This window comes from Dermacentor silvarum, chromosome 1 (assembly GCF_013339745.2).
Source record: "Dermacentor silvarum isolate Dsil-2018 chromosome 1, BIME_Dsil_1.4, whole genome shotgun sequence".
Lineage (NCBI taxonomy): Eukaryota > Metazoa > Arthropoda > Arachnida > Ixodida > Ixodidae > Dermacentor > Dermacentor silvarum.
In genome coordinates this window covers 66,005,115-66,031,032 of record NC_051154.1, presented here as the reverse complement: position 1 = coordinate 66,031,032, position 25,918 = coordinate 66,005,115, and the positions used below count along the sequence as shown (strand labels likewise).

The window sequence follows — 25,918 nt, the reverse complement described above, 5'->3', positions numbered from 1 at the left end:
ATCATCAGCCCATCCCGTGTGTATAGAGCTATGGGAATCTGCTCTAAAGGAGTGAGGTTCCTCACTCCTTGTCGGGTGGGTCTGTACAGTAATAACTCGGACTTAGCCGGTGACAGGGTCAGGCCCGAACCGACTAGAAAGTTCTCCGTGATGTCTAGTGCCTGTTGAAGCGCCTGCTGTATACCCCGGCGTCGGACCCTCCCATGCACCACACGGTGATATCGTCCGCGTAGAGACCATGGTTAGTCCCGCGCACCATGGCGAGTCGCTCCGAGAGGCCCTTCATGGCAATATTGAAGAGTAGAGGAGATATGACTGCCCCCTGTGGGGTGCCTCTCGCTCCCAAGGTAAATTCCTCGGATTTTACTTGACCGATCTTGATGGTAGCCCTCCGATCCCTGAGAAAGGAGCTAACGTATGCGCGGAAACGTTGTCCCAGCCCCATATCCGAGACTGCCTCAAGCACAAATTTGTGCGAGATATTGTCAAAAGCTTTGGCCAGGTCTAGAGCTAGTATGCTTCTAGTATCCCTGGTGTAGTTGTCAATAATTTGTCTCTTGATATGGAGCATGACGTCCTCTGTGGATAGTGCAGGTCTAAATCCTACCGTATTGTGTGGAAATAGCTCTTCGCGTTCTATGTACCGGGATACCCGATTGTGAATCGCATGTTCGGCCACCTTACCCACGCAGGACGTAAGCGAGATGGGCCGCATGTTCTCCGGCGCTAGAGCTTTGCCTGACTTGTGGATGAGCACAACCGAGGCCGTCTTCCAGGATTCGGGGACCAGCCCCGTCTCCCAGATTTTGTTTCCTTCCTCGGTGAGCTTCTCGATAGATTTACTGTCCAAGTTACGTAAGAGCTTATTTGAGATTCCATCTGGGCCCGGTGCAGAGCGCCCATTGAGCTTGTGGAGGACCTCTCGAATTTCGGATTCAGTGAAAGGTGCGTCCAGCTCCTCAACCAGTTCCCCCCCCCCCTTTCCCTTGCCCCCCCCCCCCCCCCCCCCGGTAACGATCAGGATAGTCCGCGTCCCCGGAAGGGCCCAGCGGAAGAGGCATCGAAAAAAATGTCACAGTTTCGCCCTAAGGGCGAAGCAATGAATGCGATAGCAACACAGCAATGTCATACGATGTAAGGTGAGCGGCTTTGGTAGCAATATGAATTGTAGTAAACATGAGCTGATTAAGTAAGCAGGTGTGCTGCGGCGTAAGTAGACCGACATGAAGAGAGACTCGATGACCACGAGAAGGCGCGTGTGAAACGGTGGTGTTGATGAGAAGCGCTTCCCGTGGGCAGCGCGCGTGCGAAGGGACACACCTGTAGCGCTGCACTGCCGATCCGGGCAGCATTACATGTGTAGCGTGCGTTGGAAAATGTGGCCCGACTATTACTAACTGAATGAACAAGCCTGGTGTGAGCGCGCACAAACAAACATGGATAGATCACACTGAATGACTGCAGACAACGACTGTCAAAACGCTGGCAGCAAGCAGCGGGTGAAGGTACGTGCGGTCTATCGCTTCAACGGAAACTGAGCGGCGAATGAACAGTGCATAAAGTGTGGAGATAAGAGACGGTGCAGCCAGCGACGAGGGCGGTTGCTGGCAGAGGAAAAGTGCGCCCCCCCCCCCCCCCCCCCCCGCTCCCTCCGGCGCTGGCTTCCCGCTTCCTTGCTTGCGCGTGGGAGAGATAAGAGACCGTGCGGTCGAGCGACGAGCGCGGTTGTTGGCACAGTAGAAGTGCCCCCCCCCCCCCCCCCCCCCGCTCTCTCCGGCGCTCGCTTCCCGCTTCGTCGTTGCTTGCGCGCGGGAGATTGAGTGCGTTCGCTCTCCGTGATAGCGCGCGTCCCCGCACGCTTCCGCTCGGGCATACGGCGCGCGGTGAAGATTTTATCTATACGGAACCTCACGGCGACGGCGACGACGACGCCGACGGCAGAATTCCGGTTGAAGTGTCCATATAATTGCTATCGCAATAAAAGAGGCACGTTTTTGTCGTACAAGAATCCACCACGTGACCTGATCCTAGGCACCTAGAGATACGATCATTTAGGTACTTTTGAGAAGGCGCTATGGTGGCGCCAAGCGTCGACGGCATGCGACGGCGTGTTCGTTCTCGGCGTGATCGTTCTCTGGCCCGCGCCGACCGCGCGTTGCGTGTGTGTGATTGTGCTTGCGTTGCTTGTGTATTAGTTGTAGGTTCTGTGTTACTTGGCGGAAAGCCGTGAGTAGTGCTTGTGTGGCAGTGCGGCTTTGGCCTCGGTGAGCTCTGGCAATACAGAATCTGCGTTGTGTGATCCGTGTTCCTTGACAATGCGGCGGTGGTGACGATTTAAATGTCGAAGTGGCGTAGCGCCTCGGCAGCGCAGTTCAGCGAACCGCCATGTGGCGTCGCCGTGTCCGCCTTTGCTTTACGGACGTCGATGGATGTGCTTCTCTCTACAAGTCACAAAAATGTGACTGCGTCGACCGCCCACGGTTCAGCGCTGAATGTGTGGTTTGAGTACTGTGCTTGAAACGAGTGGGGCACCTGTGGTGGCAGAACGCCATGAGGCCTCAGTTTGTGCCCTGTGCTTGAAACGAGTGGTCCAGCTGTGGTGGCAGAACGCCATGAAATCCGTGCTGTGCAGGCGCTCGAAATATCCAATTCACGTCGGCGTCTTGGCAACGGCCAGTTCGCGAACCGGCGCCCTAGAGCGGCGCCTCTGTCCCCGCCCTATTCGGTAGCGTCGACGCCGATGGCGAAGGTGCTGCGATATGCTGTTGGCCAGCCTTGCAGGTTTTCTTACATTAAAGATATGTAGCATATCTACATGCCTAGCATGTGTTATAAGACAATGTCTACCATGAGAAGATTGTCAGGAGTGCCCCAGTACTGCTCCCAATCTGGCATTCCAGGCTTTGTATGCCCTCAGTAAACATGATGACAACTGAGTAAACATGATGACAATGTGGGCCCATTTTCTTCAAAGTGAGCTGCTATTCTGTTTCCAAAACGGGGAGGCTAGCTAAGCTGCTTTGTTCTTTGTGTTTTGCCAATTTGATGACAAATTATTGGCAATGTTCTTTTAAGGTACTTTTGAAAGATATTAAGCCTACCCGAAAAACTGCACTATTGGCAGTGTTCTTTGGTGGTGACAGAAAAGTGAAACTGCAGACGACTAAGTTGGTCATGCCCGCATTTTTGGATAATTTAAGAGCAATATCGGCACCCACAGCCGTACAACTGTGATTGAGCCATGGATGGCCACACGCTTTCTGCACAAATTATGGGCCCTTACACAACATCAGTGAAGAGTCAACAGGCCAAAGTACTGTGTTCCCTTCGACCCAGGCAGTCTACAGTTCGTTGTTGTCGGAACAGCTGATCGCCCCGCAAGTTCACAGCCTGTGCCTTCTGCTGCTACTACGGTCAACTCGTCACCCGTGCACAACACTTCTAGTTGCCCCAGTAGTAGTGCCACATCTTCTAAATATTGAGTAACCACACATTGTAGGCTACAAAGGCATTGTTGCACTGCAACTCATCTCCATGTGTGTTGTGTTGCTGTTTGCATGTATGTCCTTGTTCGATAAGTGCTCTGAATTTTTTTCACTACTGCAATGTCCTGACTGCACTGTGGCAGTGTTGTATATACTATCGATTAACCTCCATATACACAAGTGCTTTGATCATCAATCTTCAAAAATGAAACCTTCATGCTGCTCGTTCCTTCACAAGAAAGCTTGCATATCTGTCACGACTGTCACCCGTTCGTTGTCGACGCGAAGTCGGTCGACGGGGTATACAAGCCGGTTGGTCGTTCCAAAAAATGGTGTCATACGCATGGTCTGGCAGCAGTAGTAAGTCCATAAACCGTGAAGTCGGTGCGCAGAGCTTTCTCGAAATTCCTTCTCGAAATTATATGTCGCACAGTGAGGACACGAGGTTTTTGGCGGCCGCTAATCGGCGTGTCGATGTCTCGAGAGACTATATGCTCCCCGTGAGGACACTACGTTTTTTGGCGGCCGTTAATTGGCGTCAAAACCACTCGGAAATATGCCGCTCCGTGACAATATCAAACATTATTCTTGCCCCAACTAGACTTGGCAGGTTCAATTTGGTTACCTCACCAGGCATATCTAATCCGCATTCTTGAGTACAGCCAAAACTGTCCTGCATGTTTAATTGCCAGGGATTACAACCAATATTTGAGCGTATCTAACATTACATTGTCATTGTCACTACCATCCTTGGAATCATGCCAGAATGTAATGTCACTTTGTCTGCTACATAAAATCATTCATAGTGAGCAATCGTCCACCTTGCCTCTTGTTTGTCCATCCCACACATCTAGGTGCTTGCACAATCGCCTTAGCGTCTACCACAGTTTTGGTCAAACTAATGCATTTAACTTGTCTGCTTTGCCACGTGCCATTAGGCATTGGAATGGTCTTCTCGATAACATTGCTGACATTAACAATACTGTAACCTTTAGACAAAAAATTCGTATGTTTGGGTAGTGTTCAAGTGTTTCTATTTCTGGTGTATGTAACTTTTTTTTATATAATTATGCAATCATACTATTCACTGTATAACCCAGCTCTCTAATGGTAGAATTTTACTTCATGATTTTATCATTTCTGTTCTTTTCAAGTTATTGTGTTGATCTTGTGTCGCTGTTTATATTTCTAATGTTCTATAACTTCTTGGCACCTTTGTTATGCGATGGCCTCCCCCCTCCACGCAATACTCCTTCTGGAGCCTGTGACAGATGAATACATAAACCAGATGGCACTACTGTTTCTTGTGAAACCAAAATTGTGTATATTGCTGTAGTTTTACCAATAAAAGCTCCAAATTGTAAATTGTTCTCCTGCAATGCCGGCAATGTATACATAACAGGCCAGTTGTGTATATTGCCTAGAATTAGCATTTTTAGACCTTGAAAAGTGTGGAATATCCTATCTTCCTGTCTGTCTGGGTCTTTATCCATTTTTCCGTAAACTTGGGTCACTGGGTAATTCATGGTATAATGGGTAGAGCACTGGGGCTGCTGCGCTAAGGACACCCAGTTTGAATAAAAATAGGTAACGAGGTATGGGCCGCTCATCAACGACAAAAAAAAATTTCTTAGGTGCTGGGTGTAGTGTCCATGCATAGCACTTCTTAGAATGTAGGAAGGCAACCCTGGTAGAGAGCAGGGGAGCTTCCAAGAAGGCTGCGATGTAGCAAAAATAAACCTATGTGCGTTCTCGACACAATCGGTCATAATCAGTCGTATTACTCCAACTACGACACGTTACAATGGCGACGAGGATGCGTCTGAACTACGTGAAGGCTGCCAAGCAACTATTTTAAACGGAACGAAGATATCAGCACACATCGACGGAACTTATACTTTGCGGTACGGCGCACAGCATGCTTCCCTCGTTTCCTTGCTTCGACGCGCGTGCAACGGACGCTAACGTCGGCACCGAATGGTTGAAGTGCGTGAAACGCTTTGAAAACTTCATCGTAGTCTGCAGCATCACAGCCGATGCCCGGAAGACGGCCCCACTACTACACTACATTGGTGAAGAAGTTTATGACATTTACTGTTCGCTACCTGATCCTCCCGCAGCCGCAACTGCGTCTACCGTTTCAAGCACCGGTGGCTCCAGCAACGCAACGCCTCTCTACACCGCAGCACGCAAGAAGCTCGATGGCTATTTCGCACCCCGAGTGAACACTACCTTCGAGATTTATCGCTTCCGTCAAGCCAAGCAAATGGAAAATGAATCACTCGACGCGTTCTACGCCAGGCTACGACAGCTCGTTAAGCACTGTGCTTTCGCCGGTGCCGACACCGAAATCAGGAATCAAATCCTACTGTCTACAGTGTCAACACGTCTACGCCGGTATGCCATGCAGCATGACCTCGACTTGCAAGGAATTCTCAAACAAGGCAAGTTGTTTGAAGAGGTCGAGCACAACATCTCCGTGATCAAGCAAGAACGTCAGCAGTACAAAAAAAACTCAGCGTCAGCGTCTACACTTGCAGTGAATTCCAAGCGCACCTCGCGACCTCATCGACCGAAGTACCAAGGGAAAGCGCCGTCACGGCCTCGCGAGCCTCCGCGCCATCAAAGGACAGACGCAACATGCCACAACTGCGGAAAACCATGGCCTCATAGTGAGGGACGCTCCAGTTGCCCCGCTCTTGGCAAACAGTGTAATGCTTGTCGCAAAACTGGACACTTTTCTAGTGTGTGTCGTTCAACAAGCAAAAGCGTGCATGCAGTCGTGCTGGAAAGCAGCCCTGACAGTGATGAACACGTTTTCATGACTTCCTCTCACTGTCACGCAGTCACGGCGTCTCCACAGGTGGATCTCAAAGTCGATGGTGAGACTGTCCGTTTTACCATTGACACTGGCGCTACCGTGTCTGTCATCGGTTTGAATAGCTTAAAAAATCGTTTGAGCACGGAAACGCTGTCCAAGACGTCTAAGAAAGTATTTGCTTATGGCGCAAATTCTCCTTTACCGCTACTTGGAAAGTTTGACGTTCTCATCACCTACAAGGAGAGAAGCAGCCATGAAACTATGTTGTTTCTGGAGACTGTACCCCACTACTTAGTTTCTCTGCAGCTTCCCGTCTAGGACTAGTCCAGATCACGTACAGTGTGGGAGAGATGCCAAACAGACTGGATCCGAGAGTGGCCTACCCAGACCTTTTCAAGGGAGTGGGCTGTCTAAAGGACTTCCAAGTACACCTCCATGTTGACCCCCTTGTTCAACCAGTAGCACAACCTCACAGATGTATCCCCTTCTCCATGCGAAAGCCACTGGAAGAAGAGCTTGAAAGGCTCCAGTCCCTTGGCATAATTGAAAAGACTGAAGGAACAACCCTCTGCGTATCTCCAATCGTGGCAGTACCGAAACCACATGACCCCGAGCATATTCGAATGTGTGTCGACATGCGCTGTGCTAACCAAGCCATCCAGCATGAGAGACATGTCACACCGACAGTGGATGACGTCTTTGTTGCTTTGAATGGATCCATCGTATTCTCTAAACTTGATCTGAAAGATGGATACCATGAACTAGAACTTGATGCATCATTTCGTGTGATCACCACATTCTCTACACATGCTGGACTCTTCCGATACAAGAGACTCAACTTCGGAATCAACTCAGCAGCCGAAGTGTTCCAGGACACCATCCGTCAGGTTCTAACCAACATCCCCAACGTGCTCAACGTAAGCGATGACATATTGGTGTATGGAAAGACTGAGAGAGAGCATGATGAAGCTTTGAAGGTGACACTGGAATGTCTACTTGCAAGTGGCCTCACATTGAACGTCAAGAAATGCAAATTCTACCAACAGGAACTTACCTTTTTCGGGCATGTGTTCTCAAGCAAAGGTGTGCAACCAGACCCCACTAAGGTGTCTGCAGTAATCGGTGCCTGACCATCCACCAGTGCCAGTGAAGTAAAGTCTCTCCTTGGTCTTGTTAACTACTGTGGTCGGTTCATACCGAACCTGGCCCACCTCACCCAACCACTCAGGCAACTCACAGCCAAAGGAGAGGACTGGTGTTGGACAGACATACAGCAAGATGCCCTGGACGAACTGAAGAGAAAGCTTTCCGAGGCCACAGCTCTTGCCTACTTTGACCCAGGAAAGGACATCACACTCATTGTAGATGCTGCTCCTCATGGCCTAGGTGCCATTCTCACGCAGACATCCGGAAGTGAAACCAGGGTGGTAGCATATGGGAGTCGTGCCCTTTCTCCTGTGGAGGCACGCTACTCTCAAATTGAAAGGGAAATGCTGGCTGTAGTGTGGGGAATTGAGCACTTTCACATCTACCTGTATGGGACAGCATTCCACCTACTGACGGACCACAAGCCATTGCTCAGTATTCTCAGCAACCCCCGCTCCCTGCCTTAAGCACGGCTAGAGCGTTTGGCACTTCGAATTCAACAATACACCTTTGAAGTGCAACACACTAGTGGTCCAAGCAACCCATCTGACTACTTGTCCCGCCACCCAGTAAACTCCACAGAACCGTTTCGACGCATGGAGTCTGTTGCTGAACAGTATGTGAACTTCATCGTGTCTCACGGCCTACCTCGTGCCATGACCATAAAGGAGGTAACCGAAGCGACGTTAGCTGACCCGGTGATCAACTCGCTCAAGCAAGCCCTAAAGAAACCCCAGAAAGGCAAACATTGGAAGAGCACAACTCTACAGCCTTTCTCTCGTGTTGCGACAGAACTGTCAGTCTCCAAAGAAGGCCTTATGTTAAGAGGCACCTGAATAGTACTGCCAGCACAACTTCACACAAAGGCCGTGCACCTTGCGCATCGAGGCCTCCAAGGCATTGTCAAGACAACACAGCTGTTGCGTGAGAAGGTGAGAAGGTTTCCAGGGATAGACTCTCTAGTGCACCAGACAGTTAAGAGCTGCCTGGCATGCCAAGCTAACACACCGGTACCCCCAACGAACCAGGCAACGACCTGAGCGCCTGAAAGACTATGTGTGAACAAAAGTGCATTTTTCTTTTTTCTACTATGTGTTTGAACAAAACTGAATTTTCCTTCCCTGAGGGGATGATGTAGTGTCCATGCATAGCACTTCTTAGAATGTAGGAAGGCAACCCTGGTAGAGAGCAGGGGAGCTTCCAAGGTGGCTGCAATGTAGCAAAAATAAACCTGTGTGCGTTCTCGACACAATCGGTCGTAATCAGTCGTATTACTCCAACTACGACACGTTACACTGGGCAGATTCGAATAAAATGTCAAGCACCGACTTAGCAGCAGCCCTGCTAACAGGCGTAGCATGTCCAGAGGGACTCGTGAGAGAGGAGCCCGGCTCATACATGACTGATCTCTGTGGTGGCAATACAATGTCTCTACACTGTTTCAATGCAATCGTATTAGCGCCGGCATCATCGTGAAATGGGTTGTGCCAGAATTTTTTTTTCTATCTAAATTTATTCCTCTGTACCTATGTGCCACAGCTGAGCTGTGGCACATAGGTACAGTATATATAACTTTAGCTATAATGTCTAATGAGCATGACTGATTCTCACCAAGAGTAACAGCCGCTTCAATTCCTTCAGAATCTGCACCTGCATTATCAAATACGTTATAGTGAATCTGCCACAAGTCTGCCACAACTGAGGATCGAACATGTTTTCAGTTTCAAGCAAACCATGCCAGTCAGTTTCATGAAAGTGGCATTACAGAATTCACAGGCATTCAATTGCACAATGCATGCTCATAGGCAATCTTATATTCAGTTAATGGCAGTTGCCATCTTGGGCTGTTGTAATCTAAATTTTGTGCATAGTGACGTCAAGTTTACTTAATCATGGAACGTTAAAAACACCTGTGCACTGACTAGGTTGTTACAGCCAGAAAAATGGGCATGTGAGCAGCCAGGCTGAGGGCGCCCCAAAGCTCCAGTAAATAGGGCGCCTGCATGCGCTCACCCCCCCCCCCGCATTCATCATTCAGTGCAGAGTAGGGACAACTGCGTCATTTGCAACTGAACAGAAGTTACAAAAAAAGAGTTCCATAGAAAAATATAGTGTATTTTCCATTAATTGTACATGATGGCGGGAGTCTGCAGTCAGGCATTCCACTCACTAAGGCACATGGAAACAAAACAGGAAAACAAAAATGAGTAGCTCATGAAAAATTAAGCCCTCAAACATGCAATATACAATCTTCACCTGTGCACCATCAGCACGATTACAACTTTTCTATTACTGTGCAAATATAGCTGCAGCCATTTGCCTTTACACACTCAACTTCTTTCAGTGGTTTATATCTTCAATTGATTAGATGTCTTTAGTGGCACACCTAATTATTTTTTTTTTTTGAGAAGCTCAATCACCACATACCTGTGATGCTTTGTTTCCCAAGCACCAACTAATGCCAGCAACCTCATCACGTTATCATGGCGATCTCTTAAAAGTTGTCAATTTTATTTGGTCGTTTTGACAAGATTGCCAAGCTGATTAAACATGAATTGCACTGAATCCTTCTATATAATCTCAACTCTTCCCTTGATCGGCATCAGTATATCAAGCTTTAAGTTGACAACTTGAAGCATCACTTACATATTCTTCAGGGTAGGTAGGTTATCTTTCTGTTTGCTTGGATTGTTACACATTTTTGATGGCAAGTGCCATAAACACTTCCAGATTTTGCGAGAACTTTCATTTTTCAAATTCTATTTCATCAGTGACTCCACCACACCCACCGGTGTGATATTTTCTTTACATACACACAGCATGTTGTACTTTCACAAGCATCATCCAAATGTGGTTCACGTTCAAGGCATTTACCAGACATGGTAAAGCAACATTTGGCGGCAGTTGCCAAATAGAGCGATGCAACATAGAGCAATGCAACAGTCAGAAAAGCAACCAACCTGCGATTATACAGCAACATCCCATTTTTGCAGCTGCTCTGACGCCACTGCTGTAATATAATATGTAGAAAACAGACAGCCTAAGCTAATGATCAAAGAACCGCTCAGTGACAACAGAAATTCAGACATGTGATCAAACAACCGCTCAGTGATTCACAGATCCAGACGTGATGCTACAGCAACTGTGGAATTCCTTTCACGTGTTTTCGCAGTACACCCATGTGCACAAAAAATCTAACACTATATGGTATACCATTTGGGCAGCTGCTTTGGTGCTGCTACCACTGCCAAAGTCCTGCACCCCTCATCAGTCAATGGGCACTGAAAGTACCGGATTTGCATGTAAGTAACACGACCACAAATATGATGCAACGAGCGGCTTTTGGTCTCTCCTAATGAAAAATTTATTGTGGTTATATGTGTCACGAACCCAAATATAATGCGAGGTGTGTCCCGAGGCTGGAAATTTCAAGGAAAAAAGCCATATTCATGCCAATACAGTAATATCCGTGAAAGTGAGCCATCAGGTATACAGTGTGTCCTTCTACATTGAGCTTATTCCAATGAATTACAAAATTCAGTGAGGCACCTGACACAGCCACCAACTCCACACCCCCTCACCACACATCCCTGCTGAGCACCAACCCACACGATGGACCCCCATGTCTCATGTGAACAGTGAATGAGACTCCTAACATACAGCTTGTTTGAAAGCAGAAACAAACATAAGGGTTCTGCAAACGCCACATTCTTGAGTTGAGGCTATATTCACAGCATAGCTGCAGTGCACGCTTGCTTGCTTAAAACATGCTTGCTGTATAGACTACCATAATAAACTTGCACGGCACTGTTGACATTGTAGCATCGCCTCAGCGGGTTGAGATACGATTTGTTGCCCTTTTTTGCACAAAAGCACGCGTCTCAATTGTGCGAAATTAGGCCACCACAGCTGCACCACTCGTTTCAGGCACAGTACTCAAACCACACATTCAGCGCTAAACCGTGGGCGGTCGACGCCGTCACATTTTTGTGACTTGTAGAGAGCAGCACATCCCTCGACGTCCGTTAAGCAAAGGCGGACACAGCGACGCCACATCGCGGTTCGCTGAAGTGCGCTGCCGATCGAGGCACTACGTTTCAATCGTCACTACCGCCGCATTGTCAGGGAACACGGATCACACAACGCAGATTCTGTATTGCCAGAGCTCACCGAGGCCAAAGCCGCACTGCCACACAAGCACTACTCACGGCTTTCCGCCAAGCAACACAGAACCTACAACTAATACACAAGCAACGCAAGCACAATCACACACACGCAATGTTGAACAACGCGCGGTCGGCGCGGGCCAGACAACGAACATGACGAACACGCCGTCGCATGCCGTCGTCGCTTGGCGCCACCATCGCGCCTTCTCAAAAGTCCCTAAATGATCGTATCTCTAGGTGCCTAGGTTTAGGTCACGTGCATGACGGATTCTTTTAGGACATTTTTTTAGACGCACACAGGCGAGGCTGGTCCGTGTTCCGACACCGGTTCGACGTCTTCTGGCTCTGAAACCTGCTTGCAAAAGAGCAAGCTTATAGGTGCAAGCAACTCCTCTGCAACAGCAAGACTAGAGGAGAAGGGTTGTAGACTACTTACGAGTACTTGCACTGCTACAATGAGTCGGGCACATGGGACGTACAGTTATGCAGATGCACTGAAAGGTGGAAGATGTGTTTCACTTCATGGTGGCACTGATGAGACAAACCTGCATCCATTGGATATTGAGCCCAGATGTGACACAACTGTGCGAGAGGTCAAGAAGCAAGTGGAGCAGCATCCACCGGTGGCAGACTTTTTTGACCAGCAGCGGCAGCTAGGGAGGGTTGCACCTTTTTCTGACACAACTTTGACATCTAGCTCTGAGGCCTTCTCACAAAGGAGCAAGAGCAAAGCTCAGATTATGAAGATAGTTCAGATGGTGAAAAAAAGATTGCCACAATGCGAGGAGCAGGAGATCCACAGACACGTGGTTGACCTACGCAGATTGTATGGTGGCTTCTCGTATATGAAGTTGAATGCCATTGCCGCCCTTGTGTTCAGCTACATAATGATACTTGCATACGATGCAGCATCTACAGTCAAGCCTGCTTCTCAAGTCATCATGCAGCTTCTAGCTTGGCCACATCCTTCTTGAATGTTCTCTACTAGTGACCAAACATTGTTGATGTTTTGTTTTTACTGAACTTGCCTGCTGATGAGTTATGTGACTGTGATATGCACATAGAGACTGTCTACTCCGGTGAAAACGTGCGATATATGCCCATGATGTATTTTCATTGAATAAAGAGTGTGGATGTTATGATGAACCATTGTTACCTTGATGATCCCAGCTATGTTGCTTAGGCAATGGTGCCGCTGCAAAAATCTGTTTCCAATAACACATGTTAGCGCTATTTGTGCAGATATGTGCTTGTTGGAAATAAACAGCTCAATTTAAAGCCAAATAAAAACAAACAAAAAAAACGGGTCATTTTTCTTCCTCCATTGCCGAGAACGAACACGCCGTCGCATGTCGTCGTCACTTGGCGCCACCATCGCGCCTTCTCAAAAGTCTCTAAATGATCGTGTCTCTAGGTGCCTAAGATTATATGGTACCTACATGGAGGAATGGGTGCCTAGAATGAGGTCTGCACACCATAGCAGGGCAGCGAGCATGGAGGCAGCGTGTTCGCGGCTCACGCCGCTCACATTCCAGGCACAGTTTCTTTAGGAGGCGTTCGTTTTAGCTTTGGTTTCAGCATGAGGCAGGCTTGTTCGTGTTCAGCCGTTCAGTTCACTAGCTATTGGATGCGTATCTTTAGTCATGCCGGAATCGAGCCAGGAGAGGCTAAAGCTTCACTCAATTGTTTTTTTAGCAATGTACTTGGCAGAATAACGGCGTTAGAGGTTTGTAAATATCTAGTATTTCGCCTGATCTAGCGAAGAAAAAAGTAAGAAAGCAACCTTTCTTTTTTCCCCAGATTCAAGGGCGTCCCGAAAGCGCAAAGCGCATTCTACCACGACATATGAATCGGCTGAACTACTACTGCCAGAGAAGAGCGCAAAGGTTAATCGAACTTCTATAGAATGTGTCATTCTTATTCCCGCATTAGTCATTAGAGTGTAGCAGAATATTCTACGTACAATATCGTAACTCTTTGTTCGTTCGTGTATGTAGGTTGCCTGTTCAATATATCTTGGGAAAGTGGCAGTTTCACGGATTGCCATTGAAAATGTGTCCACCAATATTCATTCCAAGACCCGAAACAGAAGCGCTGGTCGACATCGTTCTGTCGCACATTAACCGTAGCGACGGTGGCACTGAACACGTCTTAGACGTCGGCTGCGGCACAGGTGCCATTTGCCTCGCTCTTGCTTCGCGTACTACTAAGGTATGTGAAAGTTTTTACATAATCGGTTATGCCGTCTGCTCGGGATCGTGGTCAGGGTGGAACGCAGACTACACAGCCGCTTCTCTCCCCTCTCTGCGTTAATTGTTAAAAGCAAGGTAGCCCTTGCCTATCACCACAAATAATACACTTTTGATGTTTTCTGGTCTTGCATTTGCTACCCAGGGTTTGTATACGACTTGCAGCATGCGCACTGCACAGCAAGAATTCGAAATAAGGGCTGAAATAGTCCGGAATGAACTATGAATTCACACTTTCAAGCATGAAACATGAGTGACAGGTATTTTAAATGAATTTACAGTAAGCACTATATATATATATATATATATATATATATATATATATATATATATATATATATATAGTAGGTTGCATAAAAACATCTGAACCCACAAATTAGATGCTGGTAGCCAAGGAAAATGTGTACGTCAGGTATCGACAACATCAACTCTGTTTTATCAATGAACGGCATATTTGTTCTGATCGAGAAGACTTGCTAGTGTTTTCATCATCAAAAGTAAAAACTGTTTGTGAGGTGGCAATTTTGCCAGCACATGTAAAAACATAGAATGTGGAGTGCTATGTTGTGTGAAAAACAATGCGACTGCCCATGTGCAAAAATTGCCTTGAATTTCCTTTTCTGTCAAAGAATGAGGAAGTTGCTTGTATGTGATGCACTTGAGTATTTGTACTCCAGTAGTGAAATGTCTTCGTTGACTGTTCATGTTTCTAGGTTCATTACACAGGCATTGACAAAAATCTGGTGGCAGTCAAACTGGCCAAAGAAAATGCATCACAACTGGGCTTGTCAAAAAGAGTTTCCTGCTATGTGGCTGAGGTTACACCAACTGGCTTGAGATATTTAGAACCTCAGTTAATGAGCTCAATGTATGACGCCATTGTCAGTAACCCCCCTTACATTTCCATTCAAGAGTCCTGCACAATTGAGCCAGAAATACTGAGGTGAGTGATTCTACGCCTGTTTTGTGTGCAGCTGCTGTGTGTGTCCGATGCTGGTAGTCGGTAGATCTTGTTAGTGCTGGTTTCCTTTCGTTGGCTGGTGTGCCAATTACTAGAGGGAACTTTGTCGTTGCGAATGTTGAGCTATGACGTTGAGCTGAGGAATGATACGAGACGTTAATTTTTGCATTTGCCATAGTACATGGATTTGTCTAATCTTGTGCTTGTGGCTTCAGAATTTCTTTATATTTATTACGCTTTTTCAAATTTCTGAACAATTCTGCTTTTTTTAAACGCATTAAGGCGATAAGTCTACAAACATGAATGATCATTGTGAACTGTTGCCTTTAAAACACAATATTTAGTTGAAAATGGTCAGCTTGCAAAGCTATAAAGTTGTTTGTAGCAAAAAGCACAATGTTAAGACAAATCCACGTACAACCCATCATTTTCATGCTAGCTGAACTGTCATGCTTGCAGCTCCAATAGACACTAGAGCCATATTTCCCTCCAGTAATTTTTAGGAAACTGAAAAAAAAATTGTATTGGCTTCAGCCATCCAATTGAAGAGATTGGTTTGCACTGAGCGATCCAAATGTGCAGAAAAGCATGTCATATTTTTGTTATTCACTCCTTGGTGCATTTTTTCCTTAAAAAAATATATATATATAACTCTGAATAGTTTCTCGGGCATAATATACAATAAATATATTCTGCTGTGGATCTTCAGTATTCAGTTGTCATGGCATGGAAATGCATCTTCAAAGATTTCAATGCTGCCTTCAGGCATGAAGACCACGCAGCTCTTTTTGCTGGCATCGATGGTTTGGACGTTGTGCGAAGCATTCTGCAACTTTCGAAGACATTGCTCAAAGTTGGAGGGCACCTATTTATAGAAGTAGGGCTCTCACATCCACCCCTCATTCAAGTCATGTTGGCAGCTGAAGAGTACCGCCAGATGTTCAAGCTCCTGGCAGTGCACCCAGACTTCACTTCACGGCCGCGGTTTGTTGAAATAAAACGAATAAAATAAAAACAAAAAACCGTTTTGGTGGAGCCAGTGGCTGGGAATGTGTTTTAAAAAAAAAAGTACACCGTACAGCTACTGTGGCATAACCTGCGGTATGCTTATGCACACACTGGTGGATCCAGAGGCCTCCTCCCCACGACATACCGGCACTTCAATGATCACAACAAAGTGTGCTGACGCCCCCTCCAATTAATGGTGCCCTGGATCCGCCCCTGTGTGCACACCACTGCCGTACATTAGACATGAAGACGTAGAGTACTGTTTTCAAACATTTAATTCCAGACTGTACACACTACTGCTCAATCAACTAAACCAAAGTAAGCACAACTTAAATTGTACTGCACTATCAATGTAACGTTCTAGGCTGTGGTAGCAGTAGCACCAGACAAGTTCTGCTGAGGCTTTCCAGGTGACCCTTCTCTCTCGGGAGATGACTTGCTCTTCTTGTCAGAAGAATCGGGGCCGAGGTCAAGAACTTCAATGAGATGTTTCTTGCCAAATGGGGGTGGCCCGATTAGGGCTTCAATATCTGCATAGTTGAGCACTTCTCTCTTGAGGAGCTCTCTACCCAGCTGCAACAAAAATAGATGAGCTCATGGAATTTGTTGTATTATATTGTCAACTGCACTGTTTAATACAGTACATTTAAATTATAGCTTCGGGGATCAAAAATTGCTTGAAAGTTTTGTACATTGAACGGCATATGTATTGAAAACACCAAGTCCATATAGCCCTCGATGTGGTGCGAACACAAAACTTCGTGGTGCACTATGACAGCATGGAACTCACAATTGTGTGCCAAAAATTGGAGAGTGCAAAGGCAACACGCTGAAAGCATACCTGCCAAGTTCGGAGAAACAAAATCCAGGAGATCTTCCGGCCGGGGGGGGGGGGGGGGGGGACTTGGTCAGTTTACACCCTCCCCCACGGTCGATATTTTTAAGTACTGCCTGGAGCACATTACAATTTTATTTACGGGTGTACAAATGACCACACGAACATCAAGGTCTCACTTTTGCAAGTATTTCGTTGTTGCTAATTTTGCCTTTCAAAATTCTTTGAAATTTAATATAAATCCTCGGGTCTTACGTCCCACAACCACCATGATTATGAGGCACATCGTAGTGGGGAACTGCGGATTAATTTCGACCACCTGGGGTTCTTTAATGTGCACCCAATGGACGGCACAGGGGCGTTTTTTTTTTTTCATTTCGCCGCCAACGCAATGCGGCGGCCGCTGCTAGATTTGATCCCGCGAACTCGTGCTTAGCAGCGCAATGCCATAACCACTAAGCAGCCATGACAGGTATTCAAAAATTCTTCAGATAATGTTTGATTGTAAGAAATTCCATTTCTTTCACATTTTGCGAGGTTGTTGTTTGCCAGCGCCTTGAACAAGTGACATGGACGAGCGGCACTGCGTCCTCGTATTTTTCACGATGTTAAATTGCCGTTCGAAGTCTGCATTGCTCTGTGGTATCAACAAAATAACCAGCGTCACTTCGGCTGAGCACTACAATAAAAATAGTTGATACTTTTGAGCTAGCGCTCCTTGCTTTTAAAGCCATGACTGAACCTATGCAATGCCAGAGCGGCTGACGCTGAGGAGAACGATGGAGAGTCTAGTGTTGCTAGTTGCGGAAGGCGGCATTCGCTGGTTAACTTAATGGGACTAGGGCCACTATGGCACCCAACAACCCTGTCAGCGTAAGGAGCGGCTCTGCGGTTAACGAAATGGGGCATGTATAGGGTTTCCCTACAACTTTCTTAACAATGTTTTGATCGATGAACTTCTAACTGGATTAGCTTGGGTTGGATCTTTTTTGGCAATGTAGCCTGACAAAGCGCTGGACGTGGGAACGGGACACAACAGCAATTTCTGGGAGATTTTCCTGTCAACCGTACAACCGGAAAAAATGGTCCAAATCAGGTAGTCTCCCGGGTAATCCGGGATACTTGGCAGGTATGCTGAAAGGCATGCATTACAAGCCACATGCATGCGACTACTAGATGCAATACAGATTTAAAGGGATGCTAAAGACAAAAATAAGTTTAGACTGGTATTCTCTCAAATTTTTTTTCATTCATTTGGCAGAAAATGCATGGTATAACTGGTGAAAATGAAGGCCAAACTTCCATTAAAAAAAAAGAAAAATAAAACTTTTCAGCTGAAACTTCAGTGCCATTTTGTCAATGTAATAGCTCAAATTCTTTAAACATTGAAGTTTATTATCCCCACAAAAATCCAGAGAGGTACAGTCCTTGGAGTGTAAAGCTATGAAAAGTAGCTTGAAAGTGTTTGAGGATAAGTGCACACAAAACAAAAATGGTAACATGTTAACACAGTAGCAATGATCCAGCACTTGCACTATCATAGAAGGATGAGGAGCAGCTAGGCTCGTTTACAAACATTATTGTATACCTAATGCCATTACAAAAATTAATTCATACATACGGAAAATGTTAAAAGTACTTTCAAGCAAAAAGAGATTAATAATTTAAACATCGGGTACAAGTATACATAATCATATTTATCATGTACCTCCAGCACAAACAAAACAACATATAATGTACCTATAGCTGAAATACCCGCCGGGGTGGCTTAGTCGGCTAAGGCGCTGCACTGCTGAGCACGAGATCGCGGGATCGAAACCCAGCCGCGGCGGCCGCATTTCGATGGAGGCCAAATGCAAAAACGCCTGTGTGCTTGCGTTATAGTGCACGTTAAAGAACCCCAGGTGGTCAGAATTAATCTGGAGCCCTCCACTACGGCGTGCCTAATAATCAGAACTGGTTTTGGCACGTAAAACCCCAGAAAGAAGAAGAACCAATAGCTGAAACCACACTACCGGTAAAAGAGGTTATTCTGTACTATTGATAAAGTTATGTTTAAAGTTTCTCCATGGTGCACCTGCTACCCTGCATTAAACCCTGTATTAAAATAAATTTGATAAGTTTTGTGAACATGTGATCGTGCCTGTGTGTGTTAGCTGAGATCCTTGTGTCTAATTATGAACTTGAAACAGCACTGAAACTGCTTTGTTGCCACCACCATTTCATTACATCCGCAGAAAATTGCATTTCCTTTGCTGCACCCATGTTAAGTGTACATTTATCTTATTTAGTTGCCACTACTACACTCTAGATGAACATGCACATGAATTGGTTTGAACCACTACTCCTTTGGCTCGGGTGTTCTGGGCTGTGATTAAAAAGTTTTGACTGAATCAGAATTAAAAACATTTTATCATATTGCTAAAACTTGTGGTATTCCTTTCAATGAACAGTAAAAAATAAGAAAATTTTGAAAACATTTTGTGAATATGTTATCCTCTTTACACTTATTAGCACATTAAAGATTTCTTTCAGCAAAGAAATAATTTGCGTGCATCTACAAATCTGCTTTTCTTCTGGCTACCCTAATTTATGTACATAAATTTATGTAGTTCAGTAATTTTGTTAGGAATTATTGATTATTGAAGCATAACGTAAGCTGGCTTAAAGTTGTGGTTTGATAGTTTCACAAAATATTAATACGAAAGTAAATTATGTTTACTGACAAGCACTTAAGATAGCACTGGCTCTTGTGTAAACAATTTAGTTATACAATGTCATAAATGTATTACAATTGCTCTGTAATAAACATGCACACTCACCAATTTCAGCTTGTCACTGTTTTCTTTTAATACTTTTTCAGTCTCCTTGTAAGCCCTGGCAACCACAAGCCTTGCTTGCTATATGCAAGAACATGAAAAGCATTTGTGACTTACATATTTCCACAAGAGGTATAAGTCCTCAAAAAAGAGTTAGTACATTAAAAATTACAGCACTGACTTTGGTTTTCAACTATATAAATTCACATAAAAAATAAAGAAAACAAAACCGAAACTATTTATCCGAAGAGGCCTGCTTTCATACAAACACTGCCATCTACCTCCACCCACCACAACAAATACCTATACAAAAACATTACGCAAAAACCAATGAAGATGACTGACGATTGTCTATACAAGCAAATAGCCAAATGCTCGCGTTCGGGGCCAACGTTTTGCAGCATACTGCAAGTTTTTTTGCTCAGCACAGCGCTACTGGTGCTCTTTCGATGCTTTTTGGGTGAGGATGCGTTTGAGGGACATATTATAGCAGCTATAAAATATGAAAACGTCTGTTTAATGCAACTACGAGGGGAAGTCAAAAAGTAAAGGGACCTTTGAGAAAATGTACATTTATTCTAGTGATAGAAAACTGAAACGTACATTATTTTTCTATATAACCTCCCTGCACTTCAACGCACTTTGCCCAACGTTTCACAAGTTTTTTGATTCCGTCGGAAAAAAAGTATTTTGGTTGCACCTGTAACCAATTTTGCATCGCATCAATGACTTCTGCATTGGTTGTAAATCTTCCCCTGAGCACTTTCTTCAATGGTCCAAGCATATGAAAATATTGTAGCCAGGTCTGGACTGTATGGCAGGTGTTCCAGCAATTCGAATCCGAACTCCTTTATTGTTTCGGCCGTCCGTTTGGCAGAATGTGGCCGAGCGTTATCTTTCTGCAGGATGACACCTTTTCGCAGTTTTCCATGATGTTTGGATCTGATTGCAGGTTTCAGTTTAGTTCGCAACACGTCACAATAGTTCTCACTGTTCACAGTTTTGCCTCTTGGGGTGAAATGAACGGCTACCACACCTTCCATGTCCCAGAATAGTGTTAGCATAATCTTACCAGCTGATGGTTGACGTTTAAATTTCTTAACTTCTGCTGATGATGAGTGTTTCCAAACCATGCTGGCAGCCTTAATTTCTGGTTCGTGATAATGTACCCAAGTTTCATCTACAGTAACAATTTGCTGTAAAAATCCATCTCCCTCACGACGATAACGGGCCAAATGTTTACTAGAGATGTCCAACCTTTGTACCTTATGCTGCGCTGACAATTCTTTCGGGACCCACCTTGCACACACTTTCAGAAAATTTACCCTGTCATGTAAGATGGAATACGCTGAACCATGACTTATCAGTCATAGTTCAGTATTGGCGATTTCGTGCACTGTGATTCGTCTGTTTTGCATCACCATACTCTCAACGACATCGAAATTGTCGTCAGTCGTTGACATCGATGGCCTGCCCGATCTGTCCTCGTCACATAAAGAAGTTCTTCCCTGTTTGAAATGCTTTATCCATCTGTAGATCTTGCTTCGCAATAAACAACTGTCACCATACTGCGCTTGCATTTGACGAATAATTTCTGCAGGTTTAACACCTTTCGCAAACAAAAAACAATTTGTTAACTTCTGGTGATGAGTGTTTCCAAACCATGCTTGCAGCCTTACTTTCCGGTTTGTGATGTACCCAAGTTTTATCTACAGTAACAATTTCCTGTAACAATTTCCTGTAAGAATCCATCTTCCCCGCAATGATAACGGGCCAAATGTTTACGAGAGATGTCCTACCTTTGTGCCTTATGCTGCGGTGACAATTCTTTCAGGACCCACCTTGCACACTTTCAAAAAATTAACCCTGTCGTGCAAGATGAAATACACTGAACCATGACTTTTCCGTCATGGTTCAGTACTGGCGATTTCATCCACTGTGATTTGTCTGTTTTCCATCACCATACCCTCAACGACTTTAAAATTGTCCTCAGTTGTTGACGTTGATGGAATGGCCTGCCCCATCTTTACTCGTCACATAAAGTGGTTCTTCCCCGTTTGAAACGCTCTATGCATTCGTAGATCTTGCTTCGCGATAAACAACTGTCACCATACTGCACTTGCATTCGACGAATAATTTCCGCAGGTTTAACACCTTCTACAAACAAAAAGCGAATCACTGCCCTCATTTCCTCCTTGGTGCAGCCAACAATGGTGCTGCCATGCTTAACGGTTGATTGATTGATTATTGTGGCTTATTGGCGCAAGTAAGGGCCAGATGTGGCCAAAGAGCGCCAAGGCGATGATAATGACTTGTCAGTGATACATGAATAGTGAGTTATGAGGTGTGGATAAAACATTAGGTGAGGCGTGGCTGTAAAGGGGCCTAAAAATAATAGCTGTAAAGTGAGTAAAATATAAATGTACTAAAATCATGACAATAACTCATGACGCGTACTATGAAAACGAAGAATGCATTGAAAAAGAGTGATACAATATTCAAGATATTTAAGATGTAGTAATTAGCAAGAAGCACTACTGCCTATACAGAGCCCTTGAACCACAAAGGCCTGGAGGCATGTGCTACAAAAAACTACTAGCACAGCGGCATCCTCTGGGAAGAGGATGCGCTACGAACTTGTTGGGCTAATAACATGCAGGACCACATCGTTCAAGAAATCGATGACTGCTTTGGCATTAAAAAGTGGTTCTTCACCAAGAAACATAATGGGATGAAGAGGGACATGATATCGGTACACTTGTGGAAAATATTTCGTTCTCTCTGTTTCGGCTTCCCGACACTCCAGGAGGATGTGGAGGACGGTCAGCCTCTCACCACATCTACCACAGGTTGGTGGTTCGTCACCAGTCAGCTAAAAGCTGTGGGTGCCATATGTATGTCCTATTCTGAGACAACATAATAGGACATCAGTTCGTCGTGTTTTCGTTCAGGGGGCCAAAAACCTAACTGTAGTTTAATCAAGTGAAGCTTATTATTTGTTTCAGCGTCCCACAAGCACTGCCAGTAGCCTCGCAGTTTCCTTCGCAATAAAGGCTTCAGATCTGTGGAAGGAATAGTAGCGGCAGGATAATTAGCTTGCGATGTAGTTGATGTGGCCAATTGGTCTGCTAGCACATTGCCCTCAATGCCTCTATGGCCAGGCACCCAGCATATAGTCACATGCTGGTTAAAGATGTATGCTTTACACAGAACGGAATAGAGCTCAGTAAGTACAGGATTTTTGTGTTTACCGAGTGACATCAATGCCTTTACGACGCTTAGGGAGTCGGTAAATATAATTGCCTTTTGAAGTTTTGATTTCCTTATACGCTTCACAGCCGACAACAGTGCATGGGCCTCAGCCATAAAGATACTCGTTTCCGAGCGGAGTACATCGGATTCCGAGAAGGATGGGCCGACGGCTGCATAAGACACCCCGGCATGTGACTTGGAAGCGTCTGTGTAACTCTGTACACGAACACTTGGACTGGAGTTCTAAGAAATGCATTTTAATGTGTGCCGCTGGCGCGTGTTTAGTGACCTCTACAAACAATGTACCGTAATCTATGTTGTCACTGCCATGGCGGTAGAAGTAAGTTTTACTGGAGCCATAGGACGATGATCAAGCAGCGGAACACCCATTTCCTCACTGAGGTTCCTCACAAGCAAAGAGAACGGCTTTCTCGCTGCAGGTTGATTATGGAAGAGTGTGGCAGCAGTCACGTCATTTATAGTTGAATAAGAAGGATGTTCAATGTTCGCTTGTACTTTCAGAAAATATGTGAAACTGTTGTATGACCGCTCCAGATGAAGCAACCACTGATTCGACTCTACGTACAGGCTCTGGATTGGACTTGTCCTGAAAGCACTGGTCGCGAGACGCATACCCAGATGGTGGACGGGGTCTAGGATTTTTAATGAACTTGGCGTTGCTGAATTATAAATTACAGCTCCGTAATCAAGGTGTGAGCGGACAACACTGTTATACAAGTTAAGCAAACACCTTCGATCACTGCCCCAAGTTGTGCACGACAGAAGTTTTAAAAGGTTCATTGTCTTCAAGCATTTTGCTTAATATGAGGAATAAACGCGAGTTTAGAATCTAAAGTTACTCCAAGAAACTTGTGCTCGCTGCTCACAGAGAGCGCATCTCCTTTGATTTCAATAGCTGGGACTGGCGTTACGCCGCTGTTGTTTGTGAAGAGTACGCAAGTGCTCTTCTGCGCGTTTACTTTAAAACCATTTTCATCCGCCCATTTGGACAATTTGTTTATTCCAAGCTGCACTTGTCTTTCGCAGATGGCAATATTGCACGACTTAAAGCCTATCTGCACATCGTCGACATACACAGAATAAAACATTGTGCGTGGGATTACTGTATGCAGGGAATTCATTTTTACAATGAACAGTGCGCAGCTAAGTACACCCCCCTGCGGCACACCAGTCTTTTGGGTGAATGACCTAGACAAAGCTCTGCCTACCCTTACGCGAAATGTGCGATTAGAGAGGTAACTTTCGATTGTGTTTAGCATGTTGCCACGGACACCCATCGCCGAAAGATCTCAGAGAATTCCGAAGCGCCATGTCGTGTCATAAGCTTTCTCTAAGTCTAGAAATACTGACAGACAGACAAAGCTCGTGTATGAAAGCATCCCTGGTATATGCCTCAATGCGAACAAGGTGACCTTCTCGAAAACCACACTGGAAGGTGTCGAGTATTTTGTTATTTTCTAGGAACCAGATTAGGCGTCGGTTTATCATTTTTTCGAAGAGCTTGCACAGATAGATTGTTAGAGCTATTGGTCTGTGATTACTGGCTAGAGACGGGTCCTTGCCTTGTTTTAGTATGGGCATAACAATAGCTTCTTTCCACGCAGATGGAATGTATCCAGCTGCCCACAAAGCATTGAAAAGAGATAGAAGTGTATTTAGTATTTCTGAGTGTAAGTGCTTGATCATTTCATAAATGATACGATCACTACCTGGTGCCGAGTTGTTGCAACAATTCAAAGATGCGCGAAGTTCTGCTAAACTGAATGGGCGATTGTAAGCTTCATTTCTTCCACATTTGCATTGAAGGTGTTGTCGCTCTGCGTGTTCTTTGAATCGCAGGAAAGTGTGTGCGTAGTTTGATGCACTTGCGATTTGTTCAAAGTGCTCACCTAGAAAATCTGCCTGATTTTACAGGCTGTCTCCTTGGGTATTTACTAGGGGTAGAGGGTGAGACTGTCGGCCTTTTAGTTTATTTACCCGGTTCCAGACCTTTCTCTCACCAGTGTATGAATTAATGCTGGATATGTACTTCTCCCAACTATCTCTCTTACCTCGTCGACATGCTCTTCTGCCCTGCGACTTTGCTTGTTTCAAATTAATGAGATTTTCGGCTGTTGGGCAGTCACGTAGCAGTCCCCAAGCTTTGTTTTGTTTTTTCCTTGCCTTTTGACATTCGGCATTCCACCACAGGATGCGGCGTTTATTAGATAGTCCACTCGTCTGTTGGATGCAATTTGTGGCAGCGTCTATTATAAAACCTGTTAAGTAATCCACATTATTATCAATATTGATACCAGCAACGGTCTGCTACACTATAATGACTAATGCGGGAATAAGAGTGACACATTCTATAGAAGTGTCGCAGACGACACTAATTCAGCGCTGGATACTAGCAGTGTTACCAAACTTTAGTGGGAGAAATTGCGAAAGTCCCTTTACTTTTTTAATTCCCCTCGTACATAAGAAAGAAGAAAGAATACACTAGACAGAGCACTACTAATGGCATACCAACAAGCCCAAACGTCATGATAACTTATTAACTCTTTAACCCTTTATCCCCCGAATTAATTTTGGAAAAGGATACCAAATTTCCGAATGTTCTTTTATGTAGAAATAATATTTTATATGTAATTCTGATTCTGAGAATATGTTAATTGATTTACGATTATAATAATAATAATAAAAAAAGAAAAAAAAAACTGTTTTTGAGGGCAGCTTTTCTTTAATGCCGACCGTAATTAGTCTTTGGCAGTGGGAGCAGCAGAACACTGGGTTATATGAATGGAACTCGTCATTGGCGGTATTGGTACAACCTCCCATGATAAGTACAGCTTGGCATTGGGGGTTAAAGGGTTAAGTGCCAAGGATGAGTCTCACTCATTTGGGAATTTCCTTCCATCTGCTTGCTGGCACAGACGAGTGGCAGTTGTTTTATCATTTTGGTGTGGATGCTACGCTACTAGATGACGCCATCCCTCCAGAAAACTTTTGTGGGCGAGGTTGGCAGAAATGCATTAGGAGTCTGGCTCCCCCGAGTTTTAAAAATAGCAGTGTGGAGTTAAGCCACTTGCGCCCACTGTACTAGAACTACTACACTTGGTTTGGCACCCCTACACCTTGAACAGTTGAACATTTTCTTTTTGCTATTTCCGTTT

The 25,918-nt window shown here is 45.1% G+C and overlaps 2 protein-coding genes across 10 annotated transcripts in view; one reads left to right on the top strand and one right to left on the bottom strand.

Annotated features, from left to right (window-relative positions):
* Positions 1-15,848, top strand: part of LOC119464734 (MTRF1L release factor glutamine methyltransferase-like) — a 41,584-nt gene extending 25,736 nt beyond the window's left edge. Inside the window, exons 2-6 of one of the 9 annotated variants that reach the window (XM_049668940.1) lie at positions 13,169-13,344; positions 13,419-13,504; positions 13,616-13,829; positions 14,581-14,810; positions 15,594-15,848. In XM_049668940.1, the coding sequence (XP_049524897.1) occupies positions 13,198-13,344; positions 13,419-13,504; positions 13,616-13,829; positions 14,581-14,810; positions 15,594-15,840 (924 nt within the window). In that variant the 5' untranslated portion in view covers positions 13,169-13,197 and the 3' untranslated portion in view covers positions 15,841-15,848. Of the gene's footprint in view, positions 1-13,070; positions 13,345-13,367; positions 13,505-13,615; positions 13,830-14,547; positions 14,811-15,593 lie in introns of those variants that run through there. The other 8 variants (XR_007467514.1, XM_037725698.2, XM_049668954.1 and 5 more) reach the window with 8 other exon arrangements.
* LOC119443965 (paraplegin-like) overlaps positions 1-25,918 on the bottom strand; it is a 389,278-nt gene that overhangs the window by 16,619 nt on the left and 346,741 nt on the right. The window contains 1 exon segment of the mRNA XM_049668856.1: positions 19,494-19,571. Within this exon segment, the coding sequence (XP_049524813.1) occupies positions 19,494-19,571 (78 nt within the window).